Source organism: Corvus cornix, chromosome 4 (assembly GCF_000738735.6).
Source record: "Corvus cornix cornix isolate S_Up_H32 chromosome 4, ASM73873v5, whole genome shotgun sequence".
In the NCBI taxonomy this organism is placed as follows: Eukaryota; Metazoa; Chordata; class Aves; order Passeriformes; family Corvidae; genus Corvus; species Corvus cornix.
Genome location: NC_046334.1, coordinates 4,324,595 through 4,342,235, shown reverse-complemented (window position 1 = coordinate 4,342,235; position 17,641 = coordinate 4,324,595). Strand labels below are relative to the sequence as shown.

Here is a 17,641-nt window from a genome sequence, read left to right as displayed (position 1 = left end):
CAGAGCGCCCGCCTCCCCCTCACGCCCCCCCCCCGGGCCGTGAGGGGCGGAGGTGGGACGGGAGCGTCCCCTCCTCTCCGGAGCGCCCGCTGCGGGAGGCGGGTGGGCTCTCCGTGGCCCCGCTGCCTCCGTGACGATGCCGTCCTAGCAAGGGATGATGACAGGCAGAGGAGGAGGAGGAGGAGGAGGGCAGAGCCGCCGCCGGGAGCCCTGTCTCTTGCTCGCCTCCCCGGCACTTCCAGGCTCCTGCTGGCGGGCTGCGCATCGCGCCGCCTTCCCGACGGGCGACGGGGTGGCCGTGGTTTTGTGGTGAGGGGTTTGTCCTCTCCAGGTGCTCTGTCCCCCGCCGGGCAGGGCTTGTGTCTTCCACCTCCTCCTCCTGCCTCCTTCCCCGCCGCACACGCTGCCGGACGAGGCCGGCCGGGAGAGGGAGCAGCCGCCGCCACCGCGGCCGCCTGAAGGGACCCTGACCATGTCGAGCAAGATCAGGAAGAGCAAGGAGCAGGGGAGAGTGACCTTCCCCCCGCAGCAGGAGGAGGAGGAGGAGGAGGGGGCAGAGGAAGAGGAGCAGCAGCGCCGGCGCCGCGGCTGGAGAGGTGTCAATGGGGGGCCGGAGCCCCCTCCGCCGCCGCAGAGGGCTGTCAAAACCCTCCGGGAGCCCTACGGATACTACCCGCCCCCTCCTTTTGCCAGCACCATGTAAGTGGGGCCCGGGGTGGTGTTTGGAGGGGGCCGTCCGGCAACTTCCCCGGAGCAGGGATGCGGCTCCCGGCGAGTTTTGGGGCCGGGGGCGCGGTCGGCCCCGTCCCGGGCGGCCCCGCGCGGCGCGGGCAGGAGACAGAGCGGCCGCTCCGCGCCGTCCGGCCGCGGGCACTTGGCACAAAGTGCTCTGCGCGCATCGTCCGGCCCCTGCCTGCCTCGGCCCCCCTCCCCAGCCCCGCGGCTTTGCCTCTTCAGCGTCGGGCGGGGACAGGTGTATGCCGGGCTGGAGGGGATTCCATCCCTTCTTTTTTTTTTTCCCCCTCTTTTTTTTCCCCCTGGATACAAGCGTAGCTGCCGAGAAATTGCCCAATTATTGGCTCGGCTAAAGTATCCCCTTTATCCCTGTATATTTTTTTAATCTGTGCTGGGATAAAACCAGATTCCCCACAGAAATCTAGGACACCTGTGCAGAAAAGCCGTAGTTCTGGAGATGCACCTTATCCTGTTTGGATGTGCTCTTCCAAAATTTTAGTTTATTTTCAAAGATGCAATCATAAACATCTATCTGTCTATTTGGGTATATAAAGAGATGCTGACTATGATTAGACTTACTGAAAGATAAATGCATTCAATTTTACTAGTAGGGATGTTAACTTTCTTTCCCTGACTTGCAAAATGTAGGTTGTCCATGAATTATTCACTAATTTTTATAACACACTGCAGTTTAGGTAGACTTAACCTCAGAGGATTGCTTGACTATTTTATGTTTTCAGGACAACGTTTAGTTCTTAATTAAATATTTTAATTACCAGATAGCAAACACTGAGTTTTAAGATAAGATATTCAGCATTTGTAGAAGCCTTAATTAAAATCACCCCAGAGACAACTGTAAAATACAGAAATAATTAGGGTAGTGCTTAGAATGGGACAACCACAAATAAAACCGGGGTTTACCATCCCTGTGCAGAAATTCTTCAGAAATACCCTGTGCCTAGCAATCTGCACTTTGAGTGAATCAGTCTTTCACGTGTCTTCAGCTGTCAGAAAGTTAGTTGTGCTTGAGCTGCTTGTCTAGACTCCCATGTAGATGATGGAAAGGGAGAGGAAATAGCAGTGGGAAAGGAAGCATAGTCATTTATCTTCTTTTTTGGAGGTGCCTGTCTTTATCTGCCATAAAAAGAGACTTGGACATGTTATTTTTAGACAGTTGAAGCTGTGAGTCCTCAGCTCCTGGATCCCAAGTGTCCTAGAAAGGTTGGCATATTCCTGTGTTTAAGACATGGATATTGTACCATGGGAGGATCAAACTGGAGTTCAGTTTACACAGCTATAGGTGTTTGAGCCTGCAGTGAGCTCTGTCTCTTGGAATTGCTCCCTGGTAGAATAATTCTTGTGGCCCTTCTCCTGGGAGTCTGTGAGCCCAATGGAGTGACAAAAGGGCTGACATGGATTAATGTTGTAGGACTGTATTGAACTATTGGGGCATAGAGGCAAAACACCCAGACCTGTATATTTCCTGTTATGTGCCTGTGGTCACCCTTGGCATAGCAGTGGGATTTTTCTCCCAGAGTAACATGGTGTGTTTGGTGCTAATGCCTAAAATCATTGTGCATGTTAGTGAAGTAAAGATGAGTATCAGCTTGCTCCTGATGCACTCAGATTGACATAGGTCAGGCTTTAGCAGGCACAGAGTGAGAACCCTTGGCTGGAAGGATTTGTAGTCTAAATATTCAGCACAAGGTGTGAGGCGAAAGAGGCAGGAAGATGTGAAGTAGTTTGCACAAAAGAAGGCAGACACTGTTGGGTTTTGAAATCTCTGAAAGCAGTAGCCTGTGTAAGGTGCCTGTCAGTGTACAGCTTGCTCCCTCCTGTGCCAAATATTGCTGGAAAAAAAGTAATTAACCTCAGATTCCTACTAAGATTGCAGACTGGATGTAATACTTGTTTCACAGGGTACTATATGCCCCAGTGGGAAAAAGGTGGACAAAACCTGTAAATTAAATGTAGCAGGCATCAGATACCTGACTTCCTGAGTCTCTCTGAAAATCACAGCGTTGTTTTCTGGCTGGAGTGACAGAACACAAAGAAAGGACTAAGTTTCAAAGGAGCTTTAAAATTCTTTGTTGGTGCAAGTTAACCTGTTAACTTGTTTCTTTCCTGGTGAGATATTTGCCTTGTTCTGTGTGTGTGTAGATGCCCTCCTGCCATCAATATATAGTCCTTTTTTTTTCCCACAGGAATTCAGATGGTTGGTATTTTTCTTTGAGAAGTTAGTGAAGAGTAATTGTCAAAAAAGATTTGCGTAGTTTATGGGGCAGGAATTTGTTTCATCCCCTAAGTGTGTGTACACCTCCTCCTGATAGCTCATTGTAATTTCTTTTCTATTTTTTTGGACTAAATCTTTCCAGTTTGGAGCCAGAACTTCTGTGAGATGACATGAGGGCGTTTTGGATGATGGATTATGTTGTTTCAGACCAGTGGGAGAGTATAGACCTCAGTCAAATCTTGCAGCTGGCCTCATTTATGTTCTGCTCTTCAGCCTCCCTCTTCTGGAAAGCCCAGGCAGTAGCTCGCAGAAGGGAAAAGGAAGCTCTCATTTAATCCATTTCAGATTTGGTGCAGGGACTCCCGAATTTTTCGGAACATGAGCAAACATACATACAGGAGACACTGCTTTTAGTGGTGAAGAAACAAACTTACCAGCGGCCCATTCTGACGCATGGCTGTAGCAGAGCTTGGAGGGATGGGAAAGCCTTCCTTTGGGAGAGGCAGTGGGGCTGGGGGGTTGCCCCTCCAACATTTCTTGTGGCCCTGCTCAGAGCCAGGAGCTGCTTCCTCACATGCAAGAGCTGTCTTTTTCTGTGACAGTAACAAATAAAATCTTTGAAATCATTTAGTTTGAGAGATACCAGGAGTCATTAGCTACAATGCTGCTCTAATGTATGTGCATGTCTGAGCACTTACTTTTGTAAGGCAATTACCAGTCTTTAATTTTAAAACTGGGACCTCAGAGGTGACTTTTGGCAGAATAAGAGGCACAATCTGCATCTCCTGCTCGGCTGACTCCAATGTTGCTGCTTTTAAACTCTGTTGGCATGATGTACTTATCAGATCTGTCTATTACCACTGGACTGCATTTCCTTTTCAGGGCTAGAATGGAATCAGGATCACTAATGTACTGTAGTTTAGCAGGGGGTAAACTGCTTGTAAATTGTTGATGCCATCTTTTATTGCATGTAATAGTTCAGGGAGAGTAACAGCCTGTTCTTCAGCTGAAATTGCTCTATGGATCTGGGAAGGCCCAGAATGAAAACTCTGTTTCTCCTTTTCTTTAAAATTGCTTATGTCGTGTGCAGTGTTAAAAAGTAGACTTAGAAACAAGATTATAAATCTTTTGGATTGCTGTAGATAATGAGCTGGATAAGGAAAAAAGGAATTCTCGGGTCAACTCTTTGTCCCACGCTTCTTTTCTGCTGCAGTTCTAGATTGAACATGAAAAGGGAGAGGTAGAGTGACAGAGTAGAAATCCGTAATTGAAGCAGCCCATGGTAGAAGCAGAGGGATTGCTGTGCTTTCTCCAGCCCTTTGCAGTTGCTGTGCTGCTCAAATGTCTTGCCTTGTACATTCCTTGTAGGAATATCTCTGACCCGGCAAGGATATGATGCAATGTAAGGTCATAGTAAATGCGATATGTGCAGAAAACAAGAGATAAATGAGCATTGATTGCTCAGCAGAATTTTTATTTTTTATTTCCCATACGAAGGTCATACATTTTAGATGAAAATATCTAAGATAAGCATAAACATGTTATAATGTAGGATAGATTTTTATGTATTATTTACCAGGTATGTAATGAACCAGTTAATTGTTCAGGGTGCACATAGCATTGCTCTGAGAGCTTGTGATACTTATCACTGGGTGAAGGTGTTGAAAGTGGATGTGCTCCTCTGGGAGCCTTGGCCTCATTGATGTGGGAGTTCTGCTGCGAAGCAGAGCTGATGAACAGATGATTCTGAAGGTTGGCGTGCAGTTCCTGAAGTTCTTCCTTCTTTCCGGTGAAGTTTTTCAGTTCCTCAAAACAGCTGCTTAACTGAAGCAGGCTCAGGGCCAAGTGAAACATGTCCAGATGTGGTGGGACAGGTGTGCTTCAGTTAACATGACTGATCTCCCATTCCATCCTTCTTTATCTCTACTGACAAATTAATACAGAATAATTGGGCATTTTTCCTACTTGGTGCTTTTGCGAGGATTTTTGCCATGTATTCTACAGATATTTTTTTGTGTGTGTACTTTCAACTATTTGGAACAGTTGGGAAAAGGAGCCTCATGATTTCCACCTCTCCTTCCGTCTTTTAATGTAGGTTTTCAGCACCTTACAGAGACAGGGTTGAGTATCTGAGCTTCAGAGGCTTTGGAAATAGAACACAAGCAATTAATCCACACTTAGTTCTATTTTAATAATATTTTTAAGCCAGTCCAATGATGTTGAGAGATGCAACTTGAGATTTTGCTGGTTTGATTATTTCAGACAGCACATAATACATATAAAATATGCCGAAAATGGTCGAACACCTAAAACTAAAATTCTAACTATTTTATTAATACTTTGGGATAGCTACAAATATTAGATGTAAGAAAAGGAAAGCAGAAAATGGAATAGGAGACCCTGTACCTGATTCTTCTTGCATGCACTAGTCTGACCAGAGCTATGCTGGCTTCAAGGTCTTTGAATTTGCTGAGGGAAAAGTGGAAGAAAAGAGGGGAGAGATGTGGATGAACACAACAGCCTTATGGCCCTCTGGTGCTGCACAAGATTTTTTGCTTTTCATTTATTTGGGGATGTCTTGACAATATTTTAGTCATTAAAATACCAAGCATCGTGCATCTTTATTTTGAGAAGGTATTGCAGTCACTTCAGATACATCATTTCTGTCACGAGGTTTACAGTTAAGGATATCTTCCTTATTACGAAGACACTCTTGAAAGGACACTTTTGAAAGGATATGTGTCTCTCTACAGAAGTCAGATGAATCACCTCAGTGATCACCCAGATAGTGGGTTTTGAATGGAAGATAGATAAAATGAAAATAAATGTCACCTTTCAAAATATGCTGAAAAGTTAAATGGAATATATAAGGACAAATGTATTGTGTAATTCATAAAAGATAAATGAGATTCAGAGTGGCAGTTTAGAGTCTTCTTAAAGCAAGAAGTCAGCATGAGTCAATTTGTTTTGTCTTTGTTACATTTTTAATAGCTATAGTTTTTTTCTTCCTAACATTACAGTAAACACTACATTTCTGTACGTGTGTAGTTTTGGATGTGGAGGAAGAATGGAAGTGTAACAGCATAGAAGGCAGTAAGGTCTTGTTTAAAAAGAAACTATGAGAAGACCGTGTATCTGGTTTTACTTCCGATTTTGTTGGGGAATAAGATAGCAGCTCACTGTGGCTGTTCACAATGTGCACTCTTGGCTCAAATCTTTATTTCTGAGTACTCCTAAGTGGGAAATATGCCTGAGGTTTAAGACATTAAATCAATTCTGTGTTTAACAGAGTTACAAATCCTCTCTGTTATGCAGCCTTTTTTATAGGTTTAAAGAAAGCGGTGCAGAAATGAAAAAAGGAAGAATGGATCATGTCATGTTTGCCAAAGCAGTTTTGCCACATCTTTCAAAAAGTAAATAGTAGTTAGCATTCCTTATACTGCAGTGCCACTCAGGCTATTTCAGGTATTCCAGAAATGCCAGCCACAGATAAAAAGGTAAAAAGATGAAATGCTTCATCCCAGGAGAGACCTGCCCTTGCTAATGAGTATCACAGTCTCTTCACTTGATGTGCAACTGAGCTGCCCAGTTGTGTTAACTGAAATGCTCAGGGCTTGAACTGGGTTTCAGGATGTTTGTTGCTGTGATAAAGTGATTAAGATTTTACATTTTGCTGAATTTATTACAACTGATGCAGATAGCTGGAAGGGCAGGCATATCCTTAAAACCTGAATGGAATTAGTTATGCCCAGTGAACACTGTTAGGGCTGACAGTGCTGCATCCGGTGATGGCAGCGGTTGTATTTTGTGCGGTGGTAATATAGCAAAGCTCATTGTTGCAACATCACACGCACAGAAAACAACCCCCACAGGCACTTAGGAGGCTGTTTCTCTGTCTGTGGATTTGAACCTGCACCAGTTTGGATATTTAGCTTTTGAAGGTGCCCATGCAGGTGCTACTGTGTCCACTTTAATGCAGAGCCTTTCCATGCCCAAAAGTGCATGTGGCATTTTTCCCTTGGTTCTGTCCTTTTTGCAGACTCACAGGGTTTGCTTAAAAAGGGCTGTTTAATATTTTGGTTTGCCCTTGGCATTCACTACATGGACTCACATCTCTTTTAACGGACTGAGGGTAGAAGGATTAATTTCCTCTTCAGTTTTTCTGTCTAGCCTTTTACTCCTGTGTCTGAGTTTTTCAGCAAAGTGAAAAAAATTAGTTTTCACAATGCTCCTGTAAGATGGGAGCCAACTGTTCTTTTTCGAAAGATGAGGAACAGAAGCACGTAGGGCCTAAGAAACAAATTTGGAACTTAAAAGACCTCTTTATCTCTATGTAGTATATACATATATATATATATATAGTGTGTTATATGTATTCAAAGCACACCCTCCATTAAGTCATACTGTTTATCAGCAGCACTTGGTGTCTCCATGCCCATCAAATCATCTCAAGTGATCTCTATCCCTTGAGCTACTGGATTAACTGATAGCAGTCTTTCTCAATATCGAGCTGGACTAGAAAAGGAGAGGGAGATTGAGTTCATGTTTATTTTCAGATGATGCTGAAGGAAGGTTAGGGTACCGCGAGTACCTTTTCAGTCCTTTGGCCTCTGCTCTGGCAGGCATAAATGCTTCTGTTCTTCCACCAGCTGTGAACACTTCAGCCTGATCCCATCCATTCTGTTATTTCAGACTTTGCCAGGCAGTTGTCTCCTGCTGTTGTTTTCCCCAGCTAGGCAGTGTCTGTTCCTCCACCTCTCATCCTAGCTCCGTTTTTTTTGCAATTTCTATCCAGTCTCGCTGCTCTGAACCTTCTCACCCCTCTCTAGTTTCCTAACCTTGCTAGATCCAGCTCAGCATCCAATCTGCCTGTTCTCTTAGCCAGTACGTTCACTGGTTCATAATTCCAGTTTCTGTGTTTGCCAAATTAGCTTGCTCACCCATTCTTTTCACCTGTTACCCTTCTCTTTTCTCCTTTTTCTGCTTTTGCAACTGGTTTCTGTGGAGAGTTCACAGGTTCCCTGGTTCTCAGTCTCCTTTAAATCATCTCACTTTCCTTCGCCCAGGATTCCTCTTTCTAGTGCAGCCTGTTATCCAAATTTTCATTCATTAACTCTGACTTTCCCATTTTTTTGATTGTGGTACAAGAATGTATACACAGACCCTCTCAGCTCCTGAAATGGTAGATGTAGAAACAGGCCCAACATAACCCACAGCATTGCAGGAGTCCACTGAAGTGAGAGCTGATCCCAGTCTATACTGGGTGACTCCTGGTGTCTGAACATGTGAGCAGTTTAGTTGCAGAAAGTCTGCTGAATGTGCATGTACTATCGTTTTTCAAAAATTTATGATTTGACCCAAGTGACTTGTGAGTAGAAGCTTCCAGGTTTAACATTTTTAGTAGTAACACGAGAAGCTGTGAGTTCAGGCTTCACCATGTGTTGCTTGGCAAGACATCCTGAAGAAAATGTGCTTTCACCTCACTCTTATGTGATCTACAACATGGTAAGCATTAAGTATTGCCTTACTTATAGCATCAGCTTGAATGCCTGTGGTGGATAATAATTAATTACTACTGAAAGTAGAATAGCAGATATGTTTTCATTTTATATATGAGCTAAGTGAGCTGGCAGGGATTTCTAAAGAGGACTGGTGTCTTAAAAAAGATTGAAAAAATGTTAATAAATCTTGACCATGCTAAGAGAACAGCAATGGCCCGAGGCACTGGGCCTGTGAGTGCCTTTAGATTGCAGACAAGCAAGAGTGATCCCAATACAGGATACTGCTTGTCAGTAGAGGGGCAAAGGACAAGGGACAAAATAAGTTGGTTTAGCCACAGCATTGGAAGTTACAAATTACCACCATAGTGAAAATATGTTACCTTTTCCTTGTTTTGTCCTTAGGTACATCGAAGAGAGTCCATCTCTGAGGCGTATGACCATGATGAGGGAGAAGGGAAGGCGACAGGCCATTAGGGGCCCTGCCTTCATGTTCAACAACAGGGGCACAAGCCTGACGGCCGAGGAGGAGCGATTCCTGGATGCTGCCGAGTACGGGAACATCCCTGTGGTGCGCAAAATGCTGGAGGAGTCAAAGACACTGAATGTCAACTGCGTCGACTACATGGGCCAAAACGCCTTGCAGCTTGCTGTAGGGAACGAACATTTGGAAGTGACAGAACTTCTGTTAAAAAAAGAGAACTTGGCACGGATTGGAGATGCCCTGCTGCTCGCAATCAGCAAGGGTTACATTAGGATAGTGGAAGCAATTTTGAATCATCCTGGGTTTTCAGTAAATAAGCGACTGACTCTGAGCCCTTGTGAGCAGGAGCTCCAGGATGATGATTTTTATTCCTATGACGAAGACGGTACCCGCTTTTCTCCAGACATCACTCCGATAATTTTAGCTGCCCACTGCCAAAAATACGAAGTCGTGCACATGCTGTTGATGAAAGGAGCAAGGATAGAAAGACCTCATGATTATTTCTGCAAATGTAATGACTGTACAGAGAAGCAAAAACATGATTCTTTCAGTCACTCTAGGTCAAGAATAAACGCGTACAAAGGACTGGCCAGTCCAGCTTATCTGTCCCTGTCCAGTGAAGATCCAGTGCTCACTGCTCTAGAACTCAGCAATGAACTTGCCAAGTTGGCCAACATTGAAAAAGAATTCAAGGTAATGGTGTTTTTGTGGTTCTCTGTCTTTGTTATTGTTTTAAAGTTGCTGCTACTTCATGTTGTCCTTAGATGCTGAAATGATTCCCTGTGCCTTTACTTTTTCAATTACAAATACTCTCATCTTATTGTCTCTTTTATTCTTGGTACATAAGCCTTTAGAAGGAATTTTTAATAGAATGAAATTGCTTTTGGACCTGCTGCGTTCAGAAAAAATTGGCAACTGGAAAAAGTGTGCATTCTGATAACCTTTCAGCAGATGGAAAACAATTCTGGTTGCTGCAGCACACAAGGATTGTTCTTAGTTACAAGTGCTGAGTAATATGAGTGCAAAAAGCAGAAACATTTTGCTGTTCTTGAGGTACTGCAGCACTGACCTTATTCCCTCTTTTTAATTTGTACTAATTTGACTGATGTCTCCAAACTGTTAAGAATACCCAAAGTAGATTTTTTTTGACACACCTTTTAGGAATGTCACGTGTTCAAAACCAGCTGTTAAACTTATTACAGATGTTGGTCCTCTTACCTGGTTTTCAGCTGTATCTGGTTTCGTATGTCAGTGCCCTGACTTCTTGATATATTTCAGCTTCTCCATCAGACAATTAATGGCTTAGTTAACTGTTGCCCACTGCTTTTTTTAATGAGTTTTCGGTTCTGTTGGATACCTTGAAAAGGACCATAACAGCTGCCTTTCCTCTTGTCCACCCTTCTCCCCCTGCAGCCAAACCCCACAAAAAATCAAACCCCAGTAGACTGCTTGTAAAGAGAAAAGCTCGGCTTGGGGAATGACAGATTGTTCTCAGTGAGTAGTGATATTCACAGCATTGTCTCTGCGTGTAACAGCAAATTTATTGGGGTTCTGCAAGGCCAGTGTTGGGTACCACTTGCTTGTTCATATCTTCAAAAATGATCTGAGAGACAGAAAAATGTATTAACCTCTCCAAACAACAGCAAGCAGTGTTTACCCTGTGGAGTACTCAGAATATGCAACAACATGGAAAAATACAGGGAGAAATTAATAAAGTGAAATTTAACAGAAGAGGAAGAAATCTTTTTAGACTCCTGAGAAAGAATAGCTCCAGATATGGCTGAGTGGGTTAAAATATAATTTAAAAAGAACGTTTTGGAGGTGAGGAGGATTAATATATTATAACACACATTAATGAAGTGTAAAAGTCAGCTTAAACCTTTCCTCTCCTTTCTTTGCTGAAGGAACTCGCTCATACCATGCTGTGTATTGTATAATCCGGCAAATTAATTGAATACTTCCTCGATGAATTTATTCAGGGAAAAATGTCAGATTTTTTCTTTTTCCTCGGATGAAAAGGTACCCTGCCACCAAAAGCTAAATTAGGGCAAGCTGCTTTGTGTTTTTGTTAGGCAAGGATGTGGATGATTAGAACTGCATAGAAAAATTACAGTGGAAATAGAAATCCCCCATCTCACAGGTACTAATACCATGCATACAAATTGCATCAGAAAAAAATGTAGCTTGAAATTTTGGAGAAGAAGAGGTGAAGTTCTTTGATTGGGCTTCTCATTTCAAACCAGAACTTAAAAAAATTATTTCAGTTTTTAAAATGGTAATTCCCTGCTATTTTGGGATGCCTAAAACCCTGAGAAATTCACTGTTTTAACAGATTTCAGTATTATTGGATAGCACTTACATTGCTACTAACCTTGCCAGGTATATCAGATGATTCAGTTTTGGCACCTACAGTAAAAATTGTTCCTGACTCCTTGCTGGCATGGAAATTCCAGCTTGTCATCAATGTCAAACCATTCCAGTGAAATAATTACTCTCCTCATTGATGTCCCATCTCTTTTTTTTCCTTCTGTTTCTATCAAGCCTGGTAGGAGAGCTGAGTGTTTTCCTGGACTCCCTCCCATCCATAACTGTCTTTTCAGTGCTTTCTTTCCTATAGATGTGTCATCTGAATGTGTTTGGCTGATAACTTGTGTGCTTTGTCACATCCCAGAGGAGAAGGGTTCTAATCCAGCATTTGCATTCCTGCAGACTTCTGCTGCACTCTCCTCTAGGATCATCACTGGAAATGCTCAAGTATTCCACTGAAATTCAATCTGTAGCACAGCACTGAGCAGAATTGTTTCAGGGTGAAGAAAAATGGGGAAAATACTTCATCTCTCTCACAACAAAAAAAATGGACAAATCTGTTTAAATCATGATTTATTCTCAGTATCCGTGGAATATTAAGGCCCACAATGTTTCCTGTGCATGCTCTGCTTCCAGGATGCAGAGCACTCCTACAGAATATACTGTTCTGTATGGTTTTCCCACAGAGAAAGAACATAGGTTGAACCTGTTTAAAAACACCTGAGGGCCAAGTTTCCTGGTAAATGCTTGTTAAATTGATCTTAATGTCCATTGCATATACAAAGTCCAGTCTGCACCTCTCGCTTATCATTTACACTAAGAAATTCTAATGCACAAACCAGGGTTTGCACAAGCAAATTAGAAATGTGGGAATGTGACTTAGGACATTCATTCATTACAGTCAGTTCCTCAAGAAAACCTGGTTAATTACGCTAGTTAAAAACTTGGTTAATGATTTTTAGGGTTTTGGTTTATTTTCCTTTTAGAAGTAAGGAGAAAGGATTCAAAGAAATCACAGAACCTTGATTTTTCTTGGAAGATGCAAGACACATAGCCAAAAAAAGTACTGAAAATTAATAAAAATAGATGAGGAAACTGGAGCCCTAAAGACCATTTCACTGTACTCCTTTCATCTTCAAGCTTCCTTACTTCCACTTGTGAAATCCTTGTTTCAACCTGCTGTTTGTTCTTTTACTCTTCTTCATCTATTTCGTTTATTTCTTCTTGACACTTTTACTCCTTTTTGATCTTTTCATCCTCTTGTATTCTTCTATTCAATTCTCTCATGGCCAGGGCAGGGAGTACAGTATTTCTCTTACTTTACTTGTAATTCTAGTCCCCCTAGTCTCCTAATTCCAGGGATTGCCTGCAGGATTTCAGATGACATCAGAAATTTCAGTTTGATCTCAGCCAAGACTGCTACCAAATTGTAAAAACTGGAACTGTATCTTAGTGTAAATAAGTGACCATTACAAGAGCTGGAGAATTATCTTTTCCTGTCCAGTAGCACCACAAAATACTTTGCAATACAAATATTCCCAATTTTTGTGTTTTCCTGTTCTCCTATTTTTAGCAGATCCTGACCCACTGCGGCTACTCTGGGTTCCTAAAGTTAATTGATACTCACCCTCCTCCCTGAGAACTTTAGGGCTGTAACTGCCTAGGGAAGGGAGGATTTCTGGCAGTCAGAACAGCCGATGGAACTTTCCTTTGGAGTCACCATAGGAAGAGAGAGGACAAGGTAGCTAAAAAGCCCCGTGATTATCTCTTTACACCAGCTTTCAACTAAATACTGGCCTGTGTAATCAAGCTCAGTTCTCCCAGCTGAAATTGCACTGGTAAGGGTCAAAAAGGTTGTGTTCCTGCTTTCTATAGGATAAATCCCTGTTCCCAGTTTTGCTGAAAGCTCCTACTAAACCAACGGAAGATGTGGACGTGCATCTAAAAGCGGAATCTGTCAGTGTTCCAAGTAAATTTACATAGTGTTATCTCAGCTGAACTAACAAAGAATGTTCAAGCTTAATCTAGGTTTAGGCTCAGCTTTTGAAAGGAGAGGGCCCAGATCCATAATCATTAGTGCAATTATGTGCTTGATTTGCATATACAGTTACATGTGCACACTCACCATGTATGTGATTTCAAAGTGGCCATCTACCAGATAATACTCCAGATAAATTTCTAATCCAGTATTACGAGTGTGAACTACTTATGCATTTGGGAGCACTCGTGAACTGCTTACAGGAGTGTGGCTCCTATAGCAGAACACAGATCCCTGCATTTTGTTGGACTGCATGTGACTGCTCAGTATAAATTTCCTTTGCAGTGGTTCCTTTACAAACCCTTTGTGAAATCAGCCAAAGGTTTTCTGTTCATGTGCTTCGTTCTTTGCACACAGACCAGTACGTTCTTTGTAAAGATTCTAGATGAATTCACAAGGCAGTGCTTGACATTATGAGTGAGAACAGAACACACAGAGTTGGGCAGGCTGAGATCCAGCTGTTGATGTGTGCCAGAGTCCTCCGAAACTGCTTGTGAGACACAGCTTTGCAATTCCGGTCATCATCGGTTGCCCTGTATGTGTTGGAGTCAGCTGCCGAACCTGGGAAACGCGGGGTGTAGGCTGATATTTTTTTGATGTTACAAAGATGTTTGTGCAACTGTTAGTGGTGATCTGGTGGCCTCATTTGTATATTCTCAGGAGTGAGCAGAGGTGATTTGGATGACTGGGACCACAGATTGAGATTTCTGATATTCACACAACACCCTAGAGGTAGAAGGTTGTTTGAGAATCGGGTAGTGTTTGTCTGTTTAATTCTGTAAAGCAATCAAATAGACTGGGATAAATTTGATTTGCTAATACGTAGGTAAATAAAGACCTGGAGAGGGAAATCTGACAAGTTTTCCTGCTGTAAGATTCAAAGCCAGAGTGGGATTTTAAGAATGCACATACTGGTTTTCCGTTCTCATAACAGCATCTGTGAGTAATGTAGGCTGTATTTAATCCTTAAATTTGACAGAATAAAACCTCATCCATTATATCATTAATCTTACCTAGCAATAAGCATAACTTTTATAAGCAAGTGGTGTATCTACCAATGAAGAAACATGTTATTCACGTTCCTACTGTTATTCTACTGTAATTAGACGAAATCTGGGTAACTCCTGTGTAGTAGGGAAACATGCAATGCGTGGAAATAACTCTTGTTATTTCCTATTAGAAATCCACTGTTTCTTCTTCTATTTCCTTACAATTAGCAAAAGAGTGAGAAAACACTTGTAATTGAAGCCTCTCCCTGCAACTGGACAGCCCATGTTTATTAATAAAAGGACAAAATTTGGGTTGTGTTATGTCATAAACCACTTGAATAATACAAAACCATCTAAACTAAACTTTATTAAACCTTAATAAGATACTACTTTTGACTGTAGGTTAGATATGAATAATAGTAAAACAAATACTTCCTTTTTTTTCTTGTTAAAGTTAAAAGTGCCTGCAAATTCAGGGGAGAAAGAATGTAGTTTCTCTTTTAGTTACGCTGTGTTATTACTGAAGTCACTGCAGTAAGTGTATCCTCCCATGCACTTTGAATAGCGTATTTACAGCTACTTTAAATTGTTAGTGAAAAGTTGATGATCAGTCTTATTCCTGTTGAATTAATGTTAAGCTGTGCCTGATGATTAGCATGGTTTTTGCTCAGCCATCTCCTTTAGTAAATACTTCCTTTAACTGTAGTGAAGTGTGCAAGCAACTCTTGCTTGAAATGGGATCTTGAGGAAGAGTGTTCGAGCTCTCACCGATATGTAAGAATTCTGTTGTGGAAACAATATAAACAACATAGGACTCGAGTAAACTGAAGGCATGGTATTATTTTTAGCTTTATTAGATTGTCTTCAGTCACCCCTTTGTTTTCAGTGAATAAAATCCCCATCTTCTTTTTACATTGTCTTACCTCTGTGTTTTGCTTAATATTCTCCATAACCTGAATTCTAGCAGTTTATACTTACAGTTTTGGCCTCTGTGATGAAGCTCTTTCTTGACTAGGCTGTCATGAAAGACTGTTCCTCTTTGTTGTTTTGTTGTTTTGTTTTGGGGTTTTTTTTGACTGCTGCTATTCTAGCCACCATCCTGGAGTCTTCCTTTGCAAGATTTTTATTTTTGTAGTGTCTGAGATCTAATCACATTTCGCTTAAAAGCTTTATCTGCATTCAGACCTCCATGCTTGCAAGTATATTTCACTCCCTTGATTAACTTTTTAATGAGACTTTGCCTTTTTTCAAAGTCCTAAATCTTGGTCATACATAAGCTTGCTTATCCCTTCACTGAATTTAACCATGTATCCCAGTATTGCTTTTATAATTGGCTCTTCTGTCCTGTTCTTGGTTACCAAAACAAATCTAAAGTAACCTATCCTGTTGGTTCACTGGCAACTGGATTAATTTGTCCTCTATGACCAAAGGAAATAACAGGATCCTGTTTAAGGTCTATGATTGGGACTGATTGTTTCCAAGTCTGTATCTGGGATGTTAGTCTTGTGTAATAACACAACTTCTAGTAGGATTTATTTGTCTCCAGTACTATTTCATTTTGATTCATATCTGAATCTGACCTATGGGATTGATGGCTGATTCTTGCACTTACCCGATGCAGCCTCTTTTCCCATCATTTCCCAAAATAGTTTGAAACTACTGAGAGCACATTAGTTTCTCTGTCCCATTATATAGATGCTAAGTTGAAAATTTAGCAAAACTACCAGTACAAGGAGGTAAAATTACTTAGGAAAGGAGGAAGAAGTGAGGCTTTCAGAAAAAAAAAAAAAGAGATTAAATGAGAAAATTATGAGAGCAGAGGCAGTAAGGAAGCATTTTTGAGAAGACAGGCACCTCTGAGGGAAAATCTGTAACCTCAAAAAGTGATTTTGAAAAGGCAGTGTCTGTAAATGAACAGTAAACCACACAAAAATGGAGAGTCAGAGGGCTCAATTTAATGTTTTGGTGGCCTGGTGAGGAGGGAAAAAAGTGTAGAAAAGCTGTGGAGTAATTGAAAATGGTGGCTGTGCTGTTTCTAGATGGGCACTGAAGGTAAAATTGGCAGATTCAGTCAAGTTTCCTCCTCCAGCTATAGCCTCATGTGGGGAAATCAGAGGCCACATCTCAGATATGAAATCTCAGATCTAGAAATCTGTCTGAGAGGACATGGATACAAAAATGAAGACCAAGGTATCTGCTGAAGCAGAGATCGAGGTAAGAGTTTATAGGTAATGTCACAGAGGTGGTGGGAGACATTTACAAGTATAAACAAAAGTACAAGCAAAATTTCAGACATTCATACTTTACAAAGTTAGCTAAAAATTCTGAAATGTAGCCACAAATGTTTTGTCAGAGGAGGAAGGAGATTACAGAGTTGCAAATATTTGATGTTGACGTATATTGAGCAACTGAGATGTTTAAAGGTAGCACCTCAAAGATAGGACATAAACTGTGTTGAGTGTTGAAGGGTTGAAGGAGGCTGAGGAAAGCTAGAAAGAGTCAAGACTAGTTCTGAAAAGAGTCTGACTTGGAGGAAGGAGATGTTTTTAATAACAAAAAACCAAGTGGTTGCTTTGTGTGCTTTCAGAAGGTAACACCAACAGAGCTGTTGATTTCAGCAATAATGGAAGGGAAAGCTTGATGGAGTGAGAGCAAACACGAAGGAGATAAAAGTAATAGTCATAAACAGAATGGTTTCTGAGAGATACAGATGGAAATGAAGGGCAGGAAGGGAAAGGTGGACAGAGCTCTTACATAAAAGGATCCAGGTTTTCAGAAGTGTGTCTCTGTTAGTTCAGCAGTGTTATCAGTGGAAAGGTCTCTTAGAGATGACCCAGGAGCCTGATATCTTTGAACTGGCCTTTCAAGAAGCTGGTTCCTGTGTTAACTTACGGGAAATTTGGGGTATTTTTGCACACAACGTTGGTGTCCAAATTTGTCCTGCAGTTACATTGGTAACCCACTGTACCAATTGTTGGGTGTGAGAAGTTCCAAGGATAAGTGGGAAGCAGAGGGTAGAAAAGGAAAAAGAGGGAAATGTATTTGGTATACATCAGAGTAATGAGTAATTAGCCACTTTAGCAGTGTAGAAAGAGCTGAAATATATTTGTAGCCTGGGAGGCAATTATTTCATTAGTTATCTGCAAAGTTTTTACAAGAGTGAGGTTACTTTTTGATAGTGCTGGTCCTGCTTTGTTTGTGCAATTCTTATATTTTCAGCTGCCCCTTGTTGCCCATCCAGGTTGTTTTCATCCCACTACTATGTCATGTTCCCATGCTCTGTTAAACAGCTGCTGTTAGGTGTTCACCTTGTGTCAGAGAATGAACGATTCCGCTGTACAAGAATTCTGTAATGTC

At 41.8% G+C, this 17,641-nt stretch overlaps 1 protein-coding gene across 2 annotated transcripts in view; it reads left to right on the top strand.

Annotated features, from left to right (window-relative positions):
• The window catches only part of TRPC3 (transient receptor potential cation channel subfamily C member 3), a 34,969-nt gene that overhangs the window by 421 nt on the left and 16,907 nt on the right, over positions 1-17,641 (top strand). The window contains exons 1-2 of one of the 2 annotated variants that reach the window (XM_039551630.1): positions 75-699; positions 8,872-9,643. In XM_039551630.1, the coding sequence (XP_039407564.1) occupies positions 473-699; positions 8,872-9,643 (999 nt within the window). In that variant the 5' untranslated portion in view covers positions 75-472. Of the gene's footprint in view, positions 1-74; positions 700-8,871; positions 9,644-17,641 lie in introns of those variants that run through there. The other variant, XM_010406452.3, reaches the window with a different exon arrangement.